General features: G+C 45.7%; 2 protein-coding genes across 3 annotated transcripts in view; both read left to right on the plus strand.

Annotated features, from left to right (window-relative positions):
* Positions 1 to 7,391: 7,391 nt before the first annotated feature.
* Positions 7,392 to 11,780, plus strand: MIP (major intrinsic protein of lens fiber). Its single transcript, XM_047742022.1, has 4 exons — positions 7,392 to 7,751; positions 8,246 to 8,410; positions 8,805 to 8,885; positions 10,190 to 11,780. The coding sequence occupies exons 1-4, from the start codon at positions 7,392 to 7,394 to the stop codon at positions 10,373 to 10,375; spliced, it is 792 nt and encodes a 263-aa protein (XP_047597978.1). The 3' UTR covers positions 10,376 to 11,780.
* Positions 11,781 to 12,072: 292 nt separating this feature from the next.
* TIMELESS (timeless circadian regulator) overlaps positions 12,073 to 19,616 on the plus strand; it is a 28,248-nt gene continuing 20,704 nt past the window's right edge. For both annotated transcript variants that reach the window (XM_047742387.1, XM_047742389.1), the window contains exon 1: positions 12,073 to 12,187. The gene's annotated coding sequence lies outside the window, so the exon portion shown is untranslated. The remainder of the gene's footprint in view (positions 12,188 to 19,616) is intronic.

Raw genomic sequence — 19,616 nt, forward strand, 5'->3', positions numbered from 1 at the left:
ATTGTCTTCCAGATCCTTGCTTTAGCTTTCCTCTTCACTTCTCTGGCTCCTGAAACCCAGTCGTATAAAGATGATTAGGAAGTGGAAGGATGAGTCCTATTTTCACTGTTAGCACCTCTGGTAGACAGAAGCCATTATAAGCTCGTGCCCCTCCCGTGGTGAGTCTGGGTTCGAGGGCTAAAGAGGAAGAAAGAGATGGGTAGGAGATGGAATGCACAAGGTTGGGGAGGCTGAATGTTTAGGTGTGAGTATGAAAGTCTAAGGCTCCCTTGGGGAGAGCACCGACTGGGTAGGGGTGGCAGGTTGAGGGAGGAGCTTCCTCTCTATTGGCTGAAGGAAGAACACTAAATGTTCTCTAGTCACAGGAGTGGAGCTCTCCCCTCTGTGGCTATCTCCTTCTTGAGAGAAAGCACCTGAGACACTTGCTCCTCATCCCAGCTCCACTCACCTATACCTAGAAAAGCAGTCTCCAAACCAGAGCGAGATACTCAGCAGAGACTCTGAACCAGATGGGGGAAATGGTGATCTAGAGGATGAGATTCTTGCAGAAAGGAGAAACCACCATCTTTTTCTATAGACTCCTTCTTTCTCCTATTGAAACTGAGACTTTTCCTCTTCTCCGCTGTTAAATCCCAATAAAAGCAAATGGAGGCCTATTCACCGACTACTCCCTTATTCTGTCCTTCAGTCTTTCTCCCATCCTCTCATGACAGGTGCTTGGGGGGAGGGGGTCGACAGTAGGTACAGGATGAAGAGGCTGGAGAGTTTGTTGAGGGGGAGGGGAACAGAAAGAGGAAGAGGAGGAGAGAGGTGGGAGACCAGTGAGGAAAAGAGTGAAGCAGACACTGCCAGCCCACACAGCCAGCCTGATCTTGCCTACCCCTCCCCGCCCTCTACCCCAGGACCTATAGTGCCAATGGTTTGGGAGAGACCTGCTGGCTAAAGGCCTAGGCACCCTGGTCTTTGTAGGGGTTGTTTTTAGGGCCTTGTGCCCCAGTGGGATCTCTGTGCCAGGCACAGTCCCTCAACTCTTGCCTGAAGAGCTGGCGGTGGTGAGTCTGGCACAGATTTTTGATGAGGTAGTGGGGCCCAGACAAATCCTGCCCTCACTCTGGCACTACACCGTGCCCACTGGCTTGACTCCCTCCAGGAGGTGTCCTATAACCTTGCCAAGAGCACAGCAGCCATCCTGGCCTAGGTCCTCTTCTAACTAGCACTGCCCCAGGTGGCTACAGCCCAGTTACTCATCCAGGTAGGCAGCAGCCCCTCTTCCTGAGTAGGGTGACACTAGGTTGGTAATGAAAGCAGGTGGCTGATAGGACTTCAAGGAATGAACAAAAGAGGAGGGCCCCCTGCTCTGTGCATCCTCTCATTCAGCTACCTTCAGTATGATGCAAATAGGCCAATGAGTTAGGCTCAGCCACTCAAGAATTTGGGTAACTTGTTGCAGATCCTTTGCTTAAAGCTGCCTTGGTAGATAGGTGGTGGGGTCTGGGAGGCTGCAGGGAGTGGGGGGGGGTAGTTTGTGTCCTCCCACTCTGATCCTAGCACCTCTGGTCTCATCTAGGTGAGCAGGAAGAGTCATAGGCCAATCTCTGGGTGTGGAGTGTTTCTCCCTATCCAGCAGGTACTCACCACATTTGCTGTGGCTCACTAGCAGTGCCTGGAAGCAGGTGAGCCAGCCAGCCCAGCAGTGGGTTGCTCAGTGACTACTAGAGAACTGGTATTGGTAAGAACCCAGCCCATACCAAGCAGGGCCTTGGGGAAGCCTGGGTTCCACTCCTCAAGGGAGACACAGCTCCCCCCCCCGCCCCCGCCTGCCTTTAAAGAGGCTAGGCTAGGGGTGCCTGGCTGGCTCAGTCAGTTAAGTGGCTGCCTTCATCTCAGGTCATGATCCCAGGATTCAGGGACTGAGCCCATGTGGGGTTTCCCTGCTCAGCGGGGTGTCCTCTTCTCCCTCTGTGTGTACATAGTTTCTCTCTCTCTCCTTCTCTCAAATAAATCATTCTTTAGGGGCACCTGGGTGGCTCAGTGGGTTGGAGCCTCTGCCTTCGGCTCGGGTCATAATCCCGGGGTCCTGGGATCGGGCCCCACGTCGGGCTCTCTGCTTGGCAGGAAGCCTGCTTCCCTTCCTCTCTCTCTGCCTGCCTCTCTGCCTACTTGTGATCTCTCTCTCTCTCTCTCTCTCTGTCAAATAAAAAAAAAAGTCATTCTTTAGGGGTGCCTGGGTGGCTCAGTCAATTAGTCATCTGCCTTTGGCTCAGGGCATGATCCCAGAGTCCTTGAGATAGAGCCCCACATCAGGCTCCCTGCTCAGCGGGGAGTCTGATTCTCCCTCTCCCTCTGATCCTGAATCCTCACTAACTAACTAACTAACTAAATAAATCTTTAAAAAAAATAAAATCAAGAGTCTAGGCTAATGGAAAATAATGGCTATTTTAGTTTAATATAAATCTATGCAAAAACTCAAGTGAGTTTTTGAGAGCTTATATTGAATTTGGAAGTTTGTCATTCAGCTAAGTGGCCAATGCGAAAGGAAATGGGCCAGGATTCAGTTTTCCGTGAGATTCTAGTCAATGTTTGGTGAGGAATAAAGAGAGGAGATTTGGGTGTCTGTCTGGTTCAGTCGGTGTAGCATACAATTCTTGATCTCAGGGACATGAGTTTGAGCCCCATGTTGGGCATAGAGATTACCTAAAAAAAAAAAAAAAGTTAAAAAAAAAGAAGTTGAGGGGCGCCTGGGTGGCTCAGTGGGTTAAGCCGCTGCCTTCGGCTCAGGTCATGATCCCAGGTCCTGGGTTCGAGCCCCACATCGGGCTTTCTGCTCAGCAGGGAGCCTGCTTCCTCCTCTCTCTCTGCCTGCCTCTCTGCCTACTTGTGATTTCTCTCTGTCAAATAAATAAATAAAATCTTTAAAAAAAAAGAAGTTGATAGCTTCAAATAAGGAAATCTAATCATTTTATTTGATGTAAACAAGGGGACTGAATTAGCTGCACTTTGCTCTTCTGTTCCTTACTACAAGAGGTTATAGAGTTGGTGGTTAGGGATAAGCTTTTGCTTTTAATAAAACCCTCATCAAATAGCTCCTATTTATTTTATTAAGTGTTTTATTCTGTACCAAACAGTATGTTAAGACTTTACCTACATTATGTTATTTGATCCAGAAGAAATTGAGGCTTGGAGAGCTTATGTTAATTTATTCAACAAAGATTTATTTGTTGTCTGCTGTGTGTTAAGCTTTGGGTTTGCAGTGGTGAACAAGTCAGACACATCCCTGCCCTTCTGGAATTTATATTTAGTAGGGATAACTTTAGCCAGTTGTTTTTTTGTTTGTTTGTTTCTGTTGTTTGTTAAGGATTTCAAGGGCATGGACTATTCCTTTGTTTATGACATCCCCTCCTCATTGGCCTATATATGGCTTACCCTAATTTTTAAAAAGAATTATTTATTTATTTACCAGAGAGAGAACAAGCGCCAGTGTGCGCTTGTGGGGGGAGGGGCAGAGAGAACTGGAAGCGAGAATTCCAAGCAGACTCCACGCTGAGTGCGGAGCCTGACATGGGGCTTGATCCCAGCACCCTGAGATCACGACCTGAGCCAAAAATCAGAGTGGACGTTTAACCAACGGAGCCACCCAGGAACCCCTAATTTATTTTTTTAAGTAACAAACTAAGCATCGTTTTATTAAGTAATCTCTGCACCTCATGGAGGGCTTGAACTCACGACCCAGAGATCAAGAGCCATGTGTGCCACCGACTAAGCCACCTAGGCACCCCAATTAAACCAACCTTGTAACAGAAAAACTAGAGCCTTAAGAATCACAGAAATCAATAAATATTCCACTCCATCCCCTTGCTCCCCCAGCCTGAGGTAAACACCATCCTGAATCCTGTGTTCATCATTCTTTATTTTCTTTTTTGTGTAGTTTCATCTTATCTGTATGTGTTCTGAAAAGCATATTTTTATTTTAGATTCTTTTAAGATTTTTTTTTAAGATTTTATTTATTTATTTGACAGAGAGAAATCACAAGTAGGCAGAGAGGCAGGCAGAGAGAGAGGAGGAAGCAGGCTCCCTGCTGAGCAGAAAGCCCGATGCGGGGGCTCAAACCCAGGACCTGGGATCATGACCTGAGCCGAAGGCAGCGGCTTAACCCACTGAGCCACCCAGGCGCCCCTTAAGATTTTTTTTAAGTAATCTCTACACCCAACATGGAATTAGAACTCACAACCCTGAGACCAAGAGTCACATGCACTACCAACTAAGCCAGCTAGGCACCCCAATTTTTTTTTATTTTATAAAAAGTTTATCATGCCATGTATCATCTTCTGGGACTCTTTTTTTTATTTGATATTTTATTGCTAAAACTCCTCCCTGTTATTGAGTATCACTGTGGTTGTTCACTTTTTATTTTATTTTATTTTATTTTTTATTTTATTTTTTATAAACATATAATATATTTTTATCCCCAGGGGCACAGGTCTGTGAATCAACAGGTTTACACACTTCACAGCACTCACCATAGCACATACCCTCCCCAATGTCCATAACCCCACTCCCCCTCTCCCAACCCCCCTCCCCCCATCAACCCTCAGTTTGTTTTGTGAGATTAAGAGTCACTTATGGTTTGTCTTCCTCCCAATCCCGTTTATTTTATTTTTTTAAGTAGTCTCCACATCTAGCATGGAACCCAGCACAGGGCATGAACTCACAATCCTGAGAGGAGACCTAAGCTGACATCAAGAGTCAGATGCTTAACTGACTGAGCCACCCAGGTGCCCCAGGTTCTCTCATTCTGACTGCCAAATAATTTTCCATTGTATGAAATATATGTACATATATAGACAGAGACATATATCATTGTCTAGACATCCATTCTCCTATCAATGGGTATCTGGTTTGCTTCAAGCATTTTGCAGTTGTGAACAGTGCTGCTCTCAACATTCTTGTATATGTCTCCTGGTGTAGGTATAGAGAAGTTTCTTTTGGGGGGTGCCTGGGTGGCTCACTTGGTTAAGCATCTGACCAGGCATGGAGCCTGCTTAGGATTCTCTCTCTCCCTCTACCTCTTTCCCTCCCCTCTCTGTCTCCTAAGAAAGAAAAAGAGAGAAAGAGAGAGAAATAAAGAAAGGGGGAGGGAGGGAGGGAGGGAGGGAGGAAGGAAGGAAAGAAAGAGAAAGAAAGAAAGGAAGGAAGGAAGAAAAGAAAGAAAGAGAGGAAGGAAGAAAAGAAAGAGAAAGAAAGGAAGGAAGGAAGAAAAGAAAGAAAGAAAGGAAGGAAGAAAAGAAAGAGAGGAAAAAGGAAGGGAGGGAAAGAATGAAAGAGAGAGGAAGGAAGGATGGAAGGGGGAGGGAGGGAGGGAGGAAGGAAAGAGAGAGACAGAGAAAGAAAAACAGGAAGTAAGGAAGGGAGAGAGGGAAGGAATGAAAGAAGAAAGAAAGAAAGGGAAAGAAAGAAGGGGAAAGAAAGGAAGGAAGGAAGGAAGGAAGGAAGGAAGGAAGGAAGGAAGGAAAGAAGGAAGTTAGTTTCTCTTGGTTATATAAATGAGAAGTGAAATTCCTGGCTCAGAAACTATGTTTGTTGATCTTTATAATATGGTGCTATATACTGCGTTCCAAAGTAATAATCCCAATTTATACTCCCACTATCAGTCTTAACTACTTCTGTCACTTTGTATTCTCATCCACATCTGAACCAAGGTATATGTTGCCAGAGTCTCTGCTCTTTCTACCATGACATACTACTTTCTGTCCTGTCCCAGGCTCTTTTCCCCAGAAGCAGCATGAAACTTGTATCTCCTGGGGGCCAACAGAGGTGACTGGGAACTGGGAGCATCTCTGGGTGAGATGCAACAAGGGTCCCAGGGCCTGAAGTGAGGATATTGGTGGGCCATCTAAAACCCAAGAGATTCCAAGGATCTCTAATGGATTGTTCCTCTTCCATGAAATTGGGAGCTCTAGTCTCCTTGGGTGCCCTCTGACCTGTTCTCAGCAACTTCCTACATGTGGGTGGGTGAGACGGGCTCTCTGCCTTTGCTGTAACTGTTCCTATCCATTCCCAAGCTGGATATTGGAGGATGAGAGGAGAAGAGGCCTGAATCTGTGTTCTTCCTCTCTCTCCACAAATGTATTGGATGGGTCCAATGCTAGGAACCAATATTGCAGACCTCTTCTTTAAATTTTTGTTCTCCTCTGGTGCTTCATGGGAAACGTTTGTGGCATGTATGACTTGCCATGGGGTAGAGATGGTAGAGCCTTCCAGTGTATCCCATTCTGCCTTCTCTACTACCGCAGAGCCCTCCACTAAGTCCCCCATCAAGCCTGGGCACAACTGAACCTCTTTCCCCATGCTCTTCTACCCCATTTTGTCCTCTTCTCTCTCCTTGACCAGCATGCTTGTCCAGACACCCCCATCCCCAGACTCTTCCTTAGGGATCAAGATTTAAGGCCCCAGGGTCCTGATTAGGACCATATTAGGAGGCATTAGACCCTCGCATTGCTCCATAGCCATGACTCAGTTTCTTTCTTTTGAGTACTTCCTGCTAGGACTTTGTGAGTTAGGAAAAATGAAGGATAAGCTGATTCTGAAATTTAACTACTAAGCCCTTTTCTCCTCCCCAGTCCCCAAGCCCACCCCCACCCTATCCATGGAAGATAGATTCTTCCTCTTATCTTTGTGGTTTATAAGGCCAGGCTGAGGGTTTGGAAAGGGAGGTGCTGGCATGGATTGGGGGTAGGGAACCTGGGTTTGGAGAAAAACAGACACAGCAGAACTATTCTGTCCCAGAGCTGCAGGGTCCACAGATTCCAGACCAAACCAACCAATGGGAAAAGGCCCTCTAATCCCAGAGAACTAAAGAATTCTCTTCAGTTATCCAGCTTCCCTGCTGGACCCCACTCCTGACCCCCACCCCCACCCTTACCCCTGGCCAACTCAGAGGAGACTGAAGGCCCCTAGGAGCACAGTCTAATACCCTGTGAAGTGAACTCAATTTGAATGATCTTCCAAGCAGGACTGAGGAATGTTCTAATATAGATGTCAATCAGGACCATGAACCCCAACTTTGACACAAAGAGAGAAACGGACTTTGACGGTCCCCCAGTTTTTGATCCTTTTCTCTCAGAGTCTTTCTAGCCCTGGCTCTACCCCTACCCTAACACCCACCCAGGGCTCTGCTCATCTCCCTTGGAAGAGGGAGGGGAAAATCCAGCAGCTTTATCAGATGCGTAAGAGTGGGTCCAGCCCTCTGCAGCTCTGAAGGGGTTAAGAGGCTGGACCAGCCACTTCAGCCTGCCCCTCCCAGGGATTAAGAGTCCTCTATAAAGGGGACTGTCCACCCAGATCAGGCCAGGGGGGTATCAGGGACCCAGGCATTGTGCCCATCCCCCCTGCCATGTGGGAACTGAGGTCAGCCTCCTTCTGGAGGGCCATATTTGCTGAGTTCTTTGCCACCCTCTTCTATGTCTTTTTTGGACTGGGGGCCTCACTGCGTTGGACCCCTGGACCGCTGCATGTCCTGCAGGTGGCTCTGGCCTTTGGCCTGGCCCTGGCTACGCTGGTGCAGGCTGTGGGCCACATCAGCGGAGCCCATGTCAATCCTGCAGTCACTTTCGCCTTCCTTGTGGGTTCCCAGATGTCTCTGCTCCGGGCCTTCTGCTATATGGCAGCCCAACTCCTGGGAGCCGTGTCTGGGGCCGCCGTGCTATACAGTGTCACCCCACCTGCCGTCCGAGGAAACCTAGCACTTAATACGGTAATGGTCAGCTAAGTGGGGCTGGACGAACCTGGTACCCTGACTCCCTGCCTGGCGGAGGCCAATCAATTCCTCAGGGGTCTGGGACGTTGTGGGGATGGGGGGGCGTGGGGGGGAATGTATGCCCTCATGCACACACATGTGTGTCAAATGTAGTTTGGAGGAGTAAGGAAGGCATAAAGACCTGGACTGACTCAAGAGACCCAAGTTCTGGTTTCAGCTTTCCTTCCAACTCCTTGCAGGTTCTTGAGGAGAATTATTTTGCCTGACGGGGCCTCAGCTTCCTCATCTGCCTGAGTGGGTACAATTCTTTCTACCATGTAGGGGTATTATTGGGAGAAACAAGAAGCAAATACAATTACTGTGAAGGGGGTTGTATCATCCTCCCTCTCCAGGGAAATGATGCCACACAGGGCTTGCTGTGTGGGAAGCCCTGAGGAGGTAACATTGGGATAACCCTAATGAGTTGCCTCCTTTCTTCTTCTTCCGCCCAGTTGCACCCTGGGGTGAGTGTGGGCCAGGCCACCACAGTGGAGATCTTCCTGACGCTCCAGTTTGTGCTCTGCATCTTTGCTACATACGACGAGAGGCGCAATGGCCGCCTGGGATCTGTAGCCCTGGCTGTGGGCTTCTCCCTCACCCTGGGACACCTCTTTGGGGTAAGCAGGAGAGGAGAGAAACTTCTTGTTTAAGGATTCTATGGCCCTTAGACCTTTCCCAACTTTTAAAGTTTTTTTCTGCCCAGCTCATGGTCAAACATGAACATAGTCCTCCTCACTCTGTTTTGGTCGGCACAGAGGAATCGAGCCTGTTCTAGTCCTCTCTTTTGTGATCTCTATATCTGCTCCTTCTTGACCCCAAGGTGGAAGTGTATGCATCAGGGGTAGATGTGGGCTTTGTCTAGGGATCCATAGTGCCTTTACTCCATTGTGGAATGCCCACCCTCAGTTAATCCTTCCCTTCTTGCTGCTGGCTGGGGGCATGTGGGTTGTGGGGAGAGAAGCTGGGGTGAAGTAGGGGAAAGTGTCTCAGTTATGACTGTGTCTTTTGCAGATCTATTATACTGGTGCAGGCATGAACCCTGCCCGCTCCTTTGCTCCTGCCATTCTCACCAGAAACTTCACCAACCACTGGGTGAGTGAGGGGAGAGGGCCAAGATCCCAAAGCCCTCCTGTATGGGTGTGGGCTGCAGGCTCCATATTTGGTTCCTGATTTCCATCTGGATATGTTAACTGCTTTACTAGCACTCAGCTAAAGGGGCTGTCGCAGAATCTGGCATGCCTCTGTGAGCACAATTCATTAATTTGCTAGAAAGAGAAGCTCTTGCTCATGTTGTTCCTTCACTGGTTGGTTGGTCAGGGATTTTTTACTAAGTATCCACAGGATTCTAAAACTAGCACTATGAGGATAGACAACTGAACAGGAAGTCAAAACCTGCTCCTCTCAGGGCTCAGGATATGTATGCGTTACAGATGGGCCTGCACCTCACCCCCGTTCTAGCACATTATTGGCCGCTGTGTGACCATGGCAAATGACTCTGTCATTCTTTGTCCCAGTTTCCTTACCATAAAATGGGGGTGTGAGGAGAAGTAAGTGTGAACATTGTATGTGTGAAATATTTAGCACAGCACCTGGTCTGGACTAAGACCTCAATAAAAATTGGCTATATCTGTGTTATTTAGTCATATGCCAGCCAAGCATACAGAAATAATTAAAAATTTTTCAAAGCTGTATCCCCATTTCCACGGAAGCATTATTCACAGAAGCCAAAAGGAGGAAGCAACCCATGTGTCCCTCACAAGTGAGTGGATAAACAAAAGGTAGTCTCCACATGCACCGGAATAGTATTCAGCCTTACAAAGAAGGAAGTCCTGTCAAAGGCTACAACATGGGATGGACCTTGAGGACATTATGCTACATGAAATACACCGTCACCAAATGACAAATACTGTATAACTCCACTTATGTGAAGTGTCTAGAGTAGTCGAATTCACTGAAACAAAGTACAAGGGTACTTGATGGGGGTTCAGGAGAAGGGGCAATGGAGAGCTGTTGTTTAATGGGTACAGAGATTCAGATTGACCAGATGAAGGAGTTCTGGAGGTTTGTTGCACAACAATATGATATACTTAACATACATCTGTACTGTACACTTAGCATTGGTTAAGGTGGTAAATTTTATGTCATGTGTTTTACCACAATCAAACCCTTTTTTTTTTTCAAAGCAATCTATAAACTAGTGAAAACTGGTAACAAGAAATAGAATATATATGTGGGATAAAGGACTAATTTGGTGAGTCAGAAAAGAAATGGTAAGTTTTGAGGTACAAGCAGTAGAGCAATCTAGAATTTAAAAACAAACACTGGTTTCTGCTTAAATCGTGCCCAGTTGTATGTGCCAAGTACAGATGTTTGTTTTCTTCTCCCTTTTCCTACAGGTATACTGGGTGGGCCCAATCATTGGAGGGGGACTAGGCAGTCTCCTCTACGACTTTCTCCTCTTTCCCCGGCTCAAGAGTGTTTCTGAGAGACTGTCTATTCTCAAGGGCGCCAGGCCCAGGGACTCCAATGGACAACCAGAGGGCACTGGGGAACCTGTTGAACTGAAGACCCAGGCCCTGTGAAAACTCCAGTTGGCTAGGGGAGTAGGAAGCTTCTGGGTTTACTCAGAGGGGCTGAGCCAACCCCTGGACAAAGAAAGAGACTGGGGGAGGGACATATACTTCTTTATTTTTTAATTTATGTGTGTTTTTTTTCCCCCTTTTGCTGTGTGAAATCTTTCAAGTTGCATTCATGAGCTGGTTTGTGCAAACTTCCCTTCCTCCCCAACCCACCTCTCTTCGCCGCTGTGTGTATGATTGTGCGTATGAATGGTATGAATGTGAGTGAACGTGGCTGTGTCTGAGTTTTGGGGCACCGCAGGAGAGGTAGGGAAGGGAAAAAAGCTATCACCCTATACCTTACTCTCCCAATCCAGTGTGGTGAGCACAGGGAACCAAGACCTTTCAGCTTCTGGCCTTCACCCTGCCGCCAGTCAAGTTTATTATGGCCCTAGGTTTATGCGGGAGCAGGGAAGCAGAGGGTACTCCTCACAGGAGGCAGATGGAGACAAGGCATTCCAAGGGTTGGGAGAAGGGGGCTGAGGGTAGGGAGAGAGAAAATGGAGGCATGAGCCCCATACCAGATTGCAATTGTACCAAAAAAATTGGGAGAAGTTAATGGAAGAGTGTAGCCAACTTATCTCAGGGATGCTTGCCACAGGGACTTGGGTGGGGAAGTAGCTCTGAGAAAAGTGGCTGGTGGGATTTGAACTGTTCGGTAAAGCCACATAAACTTGTCTACATCCACCAGCTGGGTTTTGTGTTCGTTCTGGTATGACGGATCTCTTTGGGAGGCCCTGGGCCAGTGAGCTCCCAATCTAAACAAGGGGTAGGGTGAGCCTAGAACCTAGAAAATTTAAATAGTTTAATTTAAACTATTTAAACTAAAATTTAAATAGTTGCCTCCAGGTAACTGGTACTTAAGCCAAAGGAGAGCTCCGTAAGGTCAAAACAGGAAATCTGATGCCCAGAGCAAATGCAGTGGTAGGGGTGGGGGGCCGTAGGAGGGAGAGGCTTTGATCCTCACAGTTTTAATTTCGTTAGACCGAATCAGAAACACTCTTCAAATGGTATCTTTCTGCTTTTACCCCTAGTTTTATAGTCTTCTTTATTTTCCTTTTTTTGTGTGCGTCTTTTCACTTTTCTTTCGTGTGTCCTTTCATCTTCAGCAAATCTCTTAAAACTCTCTTCATATCCCAGAAATTGATTCCTTCTATTCAAATGCTTAATGATTCAGATTATTATTCGTCTGAGCCCTATCTTCTTTTGTCATCAGCAAAATACACTCATCTCAGCAGAGTCCAGAGGAGATCCTCAACTTAACAGTGAATATTTATTGTTGTTCTCTTCCTTTTAGGAGCCCGCTCCCTTCGCAAGCTTTAAAACTATATCTCTAGCTTGGAAGACCACTCTAGCCCGTAGCTCAACTCTCCACTTCCTCCCAAATAAAGCCTAATTTTTCTAACTAACCATTGAGAATTTGGAATAATCCACTTGACTAAGCGGGGGGTGAATGTTTGCAAATTTAATCGGTCTTTGATCCCTATTATTTTAGCAGAAAATTTATAGCGCTGTGGTTCTTAGCTCACCATAGGGGATCAACTCAGATCAAACAGTACTTGTACTCTCTTCCCTTTTCCTTACTTCATCACCACCACCACTATCCCCCCCCCCCCCCGCGGCTCGGTTGGGGTTACATGGACCAGTCCGGCTCCCCCGCCCCACTCCCTGCGCAGGCGGGGACTGGTCTCGCCGGGTAGGGTGGCGGGAAAGGCTGCGGCCGGGCCCCTGAGGGCCGCTGGCTCCGCAGGGATCCTGAGGACCGGCCGGGAACGGGTGAGTGTGTGGGAGAGAGGGCTCTAGCGGACAACGTCCTTTCAGAGCCGCGGGGGCACCCTCGAGAGGTGCTGCTGACGGTTTCCCGCCACCGGCTTTCAAGGCAGGGGGCGGGGCTTGCGCGCTAGGCGCGCACGCGCAATTCTCCACCCCGAGTTCCAGTAAGTGCCGCGGCGTTCACCCCGCGCTCGGCTGTACAGCCGGTCCTCCTGCAGTGGTGCGACTGGGATGGGATGGATGGCGTGGAACCCCTCAGGAAGAACAGAAGGTTCCCGGGCATTTCCACTTTGGAACTTTCCATCCTGTTCAGACCCGAAGAAACAAATGCAGCCCACCAAGCAGGAGTCGGAAATCGAAATTCGCTTGACTTAAATCTTGGGTGTTTATAGAATGGATTTCTCGTTTCTTTAGCTCCTTTCTCTCGGGTGAGAGACATAAGGAGGATACAGCTCTTGCTTGGGTTTGTGAGCTGGACTGTCAGCTACTAATGAAGCTCCTTCCCTCGATTCTTGGTTCTTTACTTTGCCCTTCGTGCTCCCACTAGTTGCCTTTTTACAAAGTCGATCTGGTCATTTCAGATTAAATTTAAAACTCCCCTCTGGCCCCCCACAGTCAGGTTTAAATCCTTTGGTGGCGTCCGTGGCCCTTCACAGTCTGATCCTCTCAGACTAATTTTCTGAAGCGCCCACATTTTTCCTGTGTCATGCACTCGAATCCCAGCTACATGGAAGGGGTGTATCAGCCGTGTGGTCTTTCATGCCTTAAGCTCCTGCTCTTCCCTCCCACTTGAACTACTTCTCTGCCAAATGAACTTCTCTTTCAGGACTGAGCTTATTTGTCCCTCTGAAAACGTCTATTTCTGGCCCCCCACTGCCCTGGCCAAAGTAGTCACTTCTTCCTTTGTGTTCTGGAAGTATTGTACCTCCTTATGTTAGTGTCACTGATACAGCCCAGTAAAAAGTTCTAAGCTGTGCACTGTGCTCAGTGACAGGTGGACAGAGATGAATAGGATAGAGTTCCTGACCTTAAGGAACTCACAGTCTAGATGGAGAAACACATGTAAATGAGTCCTCTGCAGTTATTGGGTGACAAGTCTGCACTGGCTCCCTAACTCGTCTCACTTTGGACCCTCTTGAGTAAACTTATTTATTGCCGCAGTTTCACACACCTTGTATTCTGATTCCTCCAAATCTCCAGTTCCAACCCTTCCTCCCTCAATTTCAGGACTTGTCTGCTTCCATTCCAGTTTAAAAACCATTTCTTGATCATTCACATTGTGCTCGTCACAATGATTCCTGATCTCAAGGAGTTTATAATTTAGATCAGTTATTAACAGGAGATTGAGTTAGAATCACCGGTGAGCACTTTCAAAACACTCTTTTCCAAGCCCCACCCCCCTGTAAGTTCGGATTCTGTAACTAGACTGAAAATTCAGAGATGAGTAAGAAATACTTCATGTCCTCAGGGAATCTAAGGCTAAGGGAGGGAGACAGACATTTCAAACAATCTGTTTAAGTATGACATATAACATGATCTGTAGATATCATGATGGAAGTATATTTATAGCACAAAGTAGACACACAGGAGAGAGAGGTCTCTTCTGTATGGAAAAGTTGGGAGGAAGTACCATTTGGGCTGAAACTTAAAAGATGAAAGGATAGACTCTAGCGGATTTAAGACAGAAGAGTAACTTGAGAGAGCAGCTTAAAAACTAGTAGGGGAGATTATGAAGGACCTTGTATTGTAGGCATTTGAAGCTGCTGAAACTTTGGTTTTGTAGTGCATGCTGTGGTAAATAATTCAAATAGTACTAAAGTGAAAGGTAAATATTTTCTTCTGTTGTAGCCCCCCCATTCTCCCCAGAGACAATCACCATGAAGTTTCTTATGTATCCATTGAAGGGTTTTAAGCAGGGTAGTTATAGTTGTATGGCCAAATCTAGTAACCATTTTGTGAATAGATTTAAGGGAACAAGACTGGAAGCAGAAAAGGAGGTTAGGAAGTGGTTGAGTAGCCTAAGCTAGAGATATTCAGGGTCTGAACAAAGGCAGTAGCAGTGGGGGTTTATAGGGGTTGGATAGGAGAGGTTAAGGAAGTAGAATTAGCCTGAGTTAATGACTTGGGGTATCTAGGATGACGCCTAGCTTTCCTATGTGAATGACCGAGTAGAGAGTGTCAGTCCCTAAAGAGATCCAGAATAGAAGTAGAGACAAATTTAGGGGGAAGATATTCCATTTTGGTCGTGTTTAATGTGAGGCATCAGTGAGACATAAAGATGGAGAATGTTGTTCATTAGTGGAATGTGAGATTGACACCATGGGACCTCAGTATGGCAAGAGTAGAGATTTGCTGGCTAATGACTCAGAGATGGTAGTTGAAGACGTGAGAATGGATGAGTTTGCCCAAAGAGGCTATGTAGAATAAGATTGGAAGAGACCTGAAGACCAAGGCCTATGACCATCTGTGCTTGAGAAGGAGAGTAGCTTATGGCATCAAGTAAAGGTTTTGTTTTATGTTGGGTTTTTTCCTCCCTGAGATGGAAGGGCTTCGAGCAACTTATATGGGCCAATATAAAGAAGATCGGAAACAAATGAGAAATGAGGAACAACTGGGGCACCTGGCTCAGTTGATAGACTCTTGATCTCAGTGTGGTGAGTTTGAGTCCCATGTTGGGTGTAAAGATTACTTTAAAAAATAAAAATCTTCCTTACTACATATCCGCCTTTCTTTCTTCCCTCATTTCTTTCTTTTCTTTTCTTTTTCTTTCTTTCTTGAGATTTTATTTATTTATTTTGACAGAGAGAGACAGTGAGAGAGGGAACACAACCATGGGGGAGCTGAAGAGGGAGAAGCAGGCTTCCCGCTGAACAGGGAGCCTGATGCAGGACCTGATCCCAGGATACTGGGATCATGACCTGAGCTGAAGGCAGACACTTAATGACTGAGCCACCCAGCCACCCTGCAAAAGACAAAATCTTAAAAAAAAAAAAAAAGAAATGAGGAACAATCAACTAAGGGACAGGAAGTGATTGATAAATCACAAATGGAGGGCTTAGATTAGAAGCAAAGAAGTCTGGGTGGGTATTTGAAATATGTACGTTTTTGGGCTTGGGTGGAGAAAGTTGAAAGAGTTCTTCCTTGTCTGATGACGGACTGAGTTGTTCCTCAGAGAAAGGGGGCAGACACACCAGCTAAAAGGTCTGGGAAGCAGTGGAGTAGAGGGACTTGAGGATAATGGTGAAAGCTAGAAACAGTTGTTCCTTGGGAAAGAGAAGAGGAAGTGGCCTAGGAACACTAAAAAAGATTGGCTGGGCCAGGCTGAGAGCTGTGGTCAGGCTGGAGAGTACACAGTAATTGTGTATTATTCTGCAGGATTTGGTTTTCTTCAGCAAATGTGAGTCCAGACCTAAGTTCAAGAGTCTGGGAAGTGGATGGTTGGACTGATCTGAGGTTGGGATCTTTTGCAGGGTTGAATGCAATGAAAGGAAAAAGACTGAGTCCTTGCAGAGAATGATATATAGTGATACACTACCAGGTTATGTGATACTGCCTGTGTGACCCCAGTGTGATCATTTTGTTTTTCAGCTCAAAAATCTTCAATGACTTCTTGGTTTTTGTTTAAATCCTTGAATTGGTAGACAAAGACAAGATTGTCCCATTTAAGTCAGTTCCAAACCCCTTTTCTACTGCTGTCCTTTCAGTTTCAGTTACCCACAGTGGTTCCCTCTTGACCTTTGCTCTGGTCATTCTCTGCCTAAACTCCCCACCTCCTCTTAGCTGCCTGGACACTGTGGAACCTTAGAAGGCCCCAATCCAGTCACATTTCCTCTGACCAAACCTCCTTGACCACTTTCACCTGAAAAGAGCCCTAGTTTTTCAGAATATTTTTTTCAGGGGCGCCTGAGTGGCTTGGTGGGTTGGGCCTCTGCCTTTGACTCAGGTCATGATCTCGGGGTCCTGGGATCGAGTCCTGCATCGGGCTCTGCTCTGCGGAGAGCCTGCTTCCTCCTCTCTCTCTCTGCCTGCCTCTCTGACTACTTGTGATCTGTCAACTAAATAAATAAAAAAAAATTCTTAAAAAAAAAAAAAGAATATTTTTTTCAGTGTCACTTCCTTAGATCTTATCCTGACTTGTCTTTTATATTATTCCTTTTCTGTTAGGCGGGTTCTATTTCTGCAACTACATTTCTTAAGTTTCTTTAGCACCTTTTCTCTTTGGAGGCTCATCATAAGCATTTAGTGGCTGATTATAGAGTCCAATAGGCAGAGAGGAAATGAACATTTTGAGAGTTCTACTTTTTGCTCAGCATTCAGTTAAATGCCTGGTATCAATCAGTGCTTCTCAAACTATCTTGGTAAAGGACCAAGTAGGTTCCCCCCCACCCCCGCGAAGGTGTTAAAAATTAGTACTTTTCTTTCTTTCTTCTCCCACCTCCGCCTTTACTGAGTTAGAATTGACATATAAGGGCGCCTGGGTGGCTCAGTTGGTTGAGCGACTGCCTTCGGCTCAGGTCATGATCCTGGAGTCCTGTGATCGAGTCCCACATCGGGCTCCCAGCTCGCCAGAGAGTCTGCTTCTCCCACTGACCTCTCTCCTGTCATGCTCTGTCTCTCTCTCTCTCAAATAAATGAATAAATAAAATCTTTAAAAAACTAAAATTAAAAAAATGTTAAAAAAAAAGAATTGACATATAAAGTACTTTTCTAAAACCACTTTTGTAAAACACTGGAACTATTTAATTACTAATGATAAACAATTCAAATAGTGCTAAAGTGAAAGACAGATGTTATAAATGTTTCTCCTACCCCAGACATCCGCCCCCCAATTTCCCCAGAGATAATCATTATGAAGTTTCTTTTTTTTTTTTTTTAAGATTTTATTTATTTATTTGACAGAGATCACAAGTAGGCAGAGAGGCAGACAGAGAGAGAGAGGAGGAAGCAGGCTCCCCGTGGAGCAGAGAGCCTGATGTGGGGCTTGATCCCAGGACCCTGGGATCATGACCTGAGCCGAAAGCAGAGGCTTTAACCCACTGAGCCACTCAGGCGCCCCTCATTATGAAGTTTCTTATGTATCCATTGAAGGGTTTTAGGTAGGGTGGTTATATGGTCAAATCTGGTAACCATATTATGAAAAGACTTAACTAAGGCAGGGAAAGAGGTTAGGTTAGGAAGCAGTTGAGTAATCTAACCTAGAGATACTCAGGACCTGAACTAAATTAAATTACTAGAAAAATAACATGGAAAAAAAAATACAGAATTATATAGAGTTTTTAAAATTATTAGATTCAAGGGGAGCCTGGGTGGCGCAGTTGGTTGAGCGGCTGACTCTTGGTTTTAGGTTGGGTCATGGTCTCAGGGTCATGGGATCGAGTCCCCTGTTGGGCTCTGTGCTCAGTGCAGTTTGCTTAGGACTCTCCCTCTGCCCATCCCTGCCCTCTCTTTCTCTCTCAAATAAAGAAATGCATCTTTTATTTTATTTATTTGACAGATAGAGATCACAAGTAGGCAGAGAGGCAGGCAGAGAGGGAGAGAGAGAGGAGGAGGAAGAAATAGAGCCAGATTTGGGGCTCAGCAGAGAGCCAGATGTGGGGCTCAATCCCAGGACCCTGGAATCATGACCTGAGCCGAAGGCAGAGGCTTTAACCCACTAAGCCACCCAGGCGCCCCAAGAAATGCATCTTTTAAAAAATTATATAGATTCAACAAACATTAACACTTAATGTAAGATGTTCTTTTGTTGTTGTTGTTGTTAAGATTTTATTTATTTATTTGACAAACAGAGATCACAAGCAGGCAGAGAGGCAGGCAGAGAGAGAGGTGGAGAAGCAGGCTCCCCACTGAGCAGAGAACGCAATGCAGGGCTCCATCCCAGGACCCTGAGATCATGACCTGACCTAAGCAGAGGCTTAACCCACTGAGCCACCCAGGCGCCCTTGTAAGATGTTCTAAATGCTTACGCTTCGTGTCTATACTTGATGCAGACTGACTGTGGACCAGCAGTGGTCTGCATGCCATGCTCTGAAAAGCACTGCTTTCCATGCATGATCGCATTTAAATATCCCTGTTTATCTTCTCGGTAGACTGATAAGGAAACTGAGGTTTAGGTTAAGCTACAAACTCAAGATCGCTAATTTAGTACTGGTCAGAACTGGAATCCAAATGCCAAATGTCATTCTGTTCATACTAATGATTCTCAGAGCTGGTTCTTAGAGTTGGTTTGGGGCAGAGTTTTTTGTTTGGCTTTACTTTGTTTTCAAGAAGTGAGTTAATTTTCTATTTTCAATAGTACATGTATTTAATATTTTATCCTTTGCTTTTATTTGGGTCTTGCATTTTGAGGCCTACAAGTATGCAAGTATGTTTCAGAGGAATAGTGCTTCCTCTGAACCACTTGGTACTTAGGTGAGTGGGAAAAGTAACTAACATCCCTTTAAATGTCCAGGTCTGCTGGCTCTAAGGTGTTTGACAAGGTTCCCATCTGTCTCTGATGAACTGTGAAAGTAAAATATAGTTAGTTTTTTCATAAATTCTAGTTTATCAAATTTAATGGACTGTATTTTTCTTAAGATTTTATTTATTTATTTGAGAGAGAGAGAGAGTGAGAGAGACCGTAAGAGAGGAGAAGGTCAGAGGGAGAAGCAGACTCTCCGCAGAGCTAGGAGCCAGATGCGAGCCTCCATCCCGGGATTCCTGGATCATGACCTGAGCTGAAGGTAGTTGCTTAACCAGATGAGCCACCCAGGCACCCAATGGACTGTATTTTATCCTGAGATTTTATTCTTAGTTGTTTTTTTTTCTTTTAATGTTTAAATGGAAAATAGGATATATAGTAATTGCATGGGATTTTCTCATAACAGCTTTATATTGGGATATAATTTACAGACCATAAAATTCACCCGTGCAGAGGGTACAGTTCGCAGAGTTGTAGAACCAATAGCACTAACATTAGAGTGTTTTCATCACCCCCTAAAGAAACTTTGTACCAGCTGTATTCCATCTCTCCTTCTCCCAGGCGCTGGCAACCACTAATCTACTTTGTGTCTCTATGCTTTTGCCTATTCTGGACATTTCATATAAATGGAACATAAAGTATGTAACCTTTTGTGTTTGGCTTCTTTCACTGAAAATAACGTTCTCCAGTTTCATCCCTGTTGTACCATGCATCAGCTCTTTGTTTCTTTTTGTTGCCAAATATCTACTGTATACATATGCCACTTCTTGTTTATCCCTGCATTTCACAAAATCTATTCATCAGCTGATGGACATTTTGGGTTCTTCCCCACATTGTGACTAGTATAAATAATGCTGCTATGAACATTCATGTACACGTTTTTGTGTGGACGTACTTTTTATTTCTCTCAGATAAATACCTAAGAGTGGAATTGCTGGGTCTTAGGATAACTCTGTGTTTAACATTTTGAGGAAT

Source organism: Lutra lutra, chromosome 8, assembly GCF_902655055.1.
Source record: "Lutra lutra chromosome 8, mLutLut1.2, whole genome shotgun sequence".
Classification (NCBI taxonomy): Eukaryota; Metazoa; Chordata; class Mammalia; order Carnivora; family Mustelidae; genus Lutra; species Lutra lutra.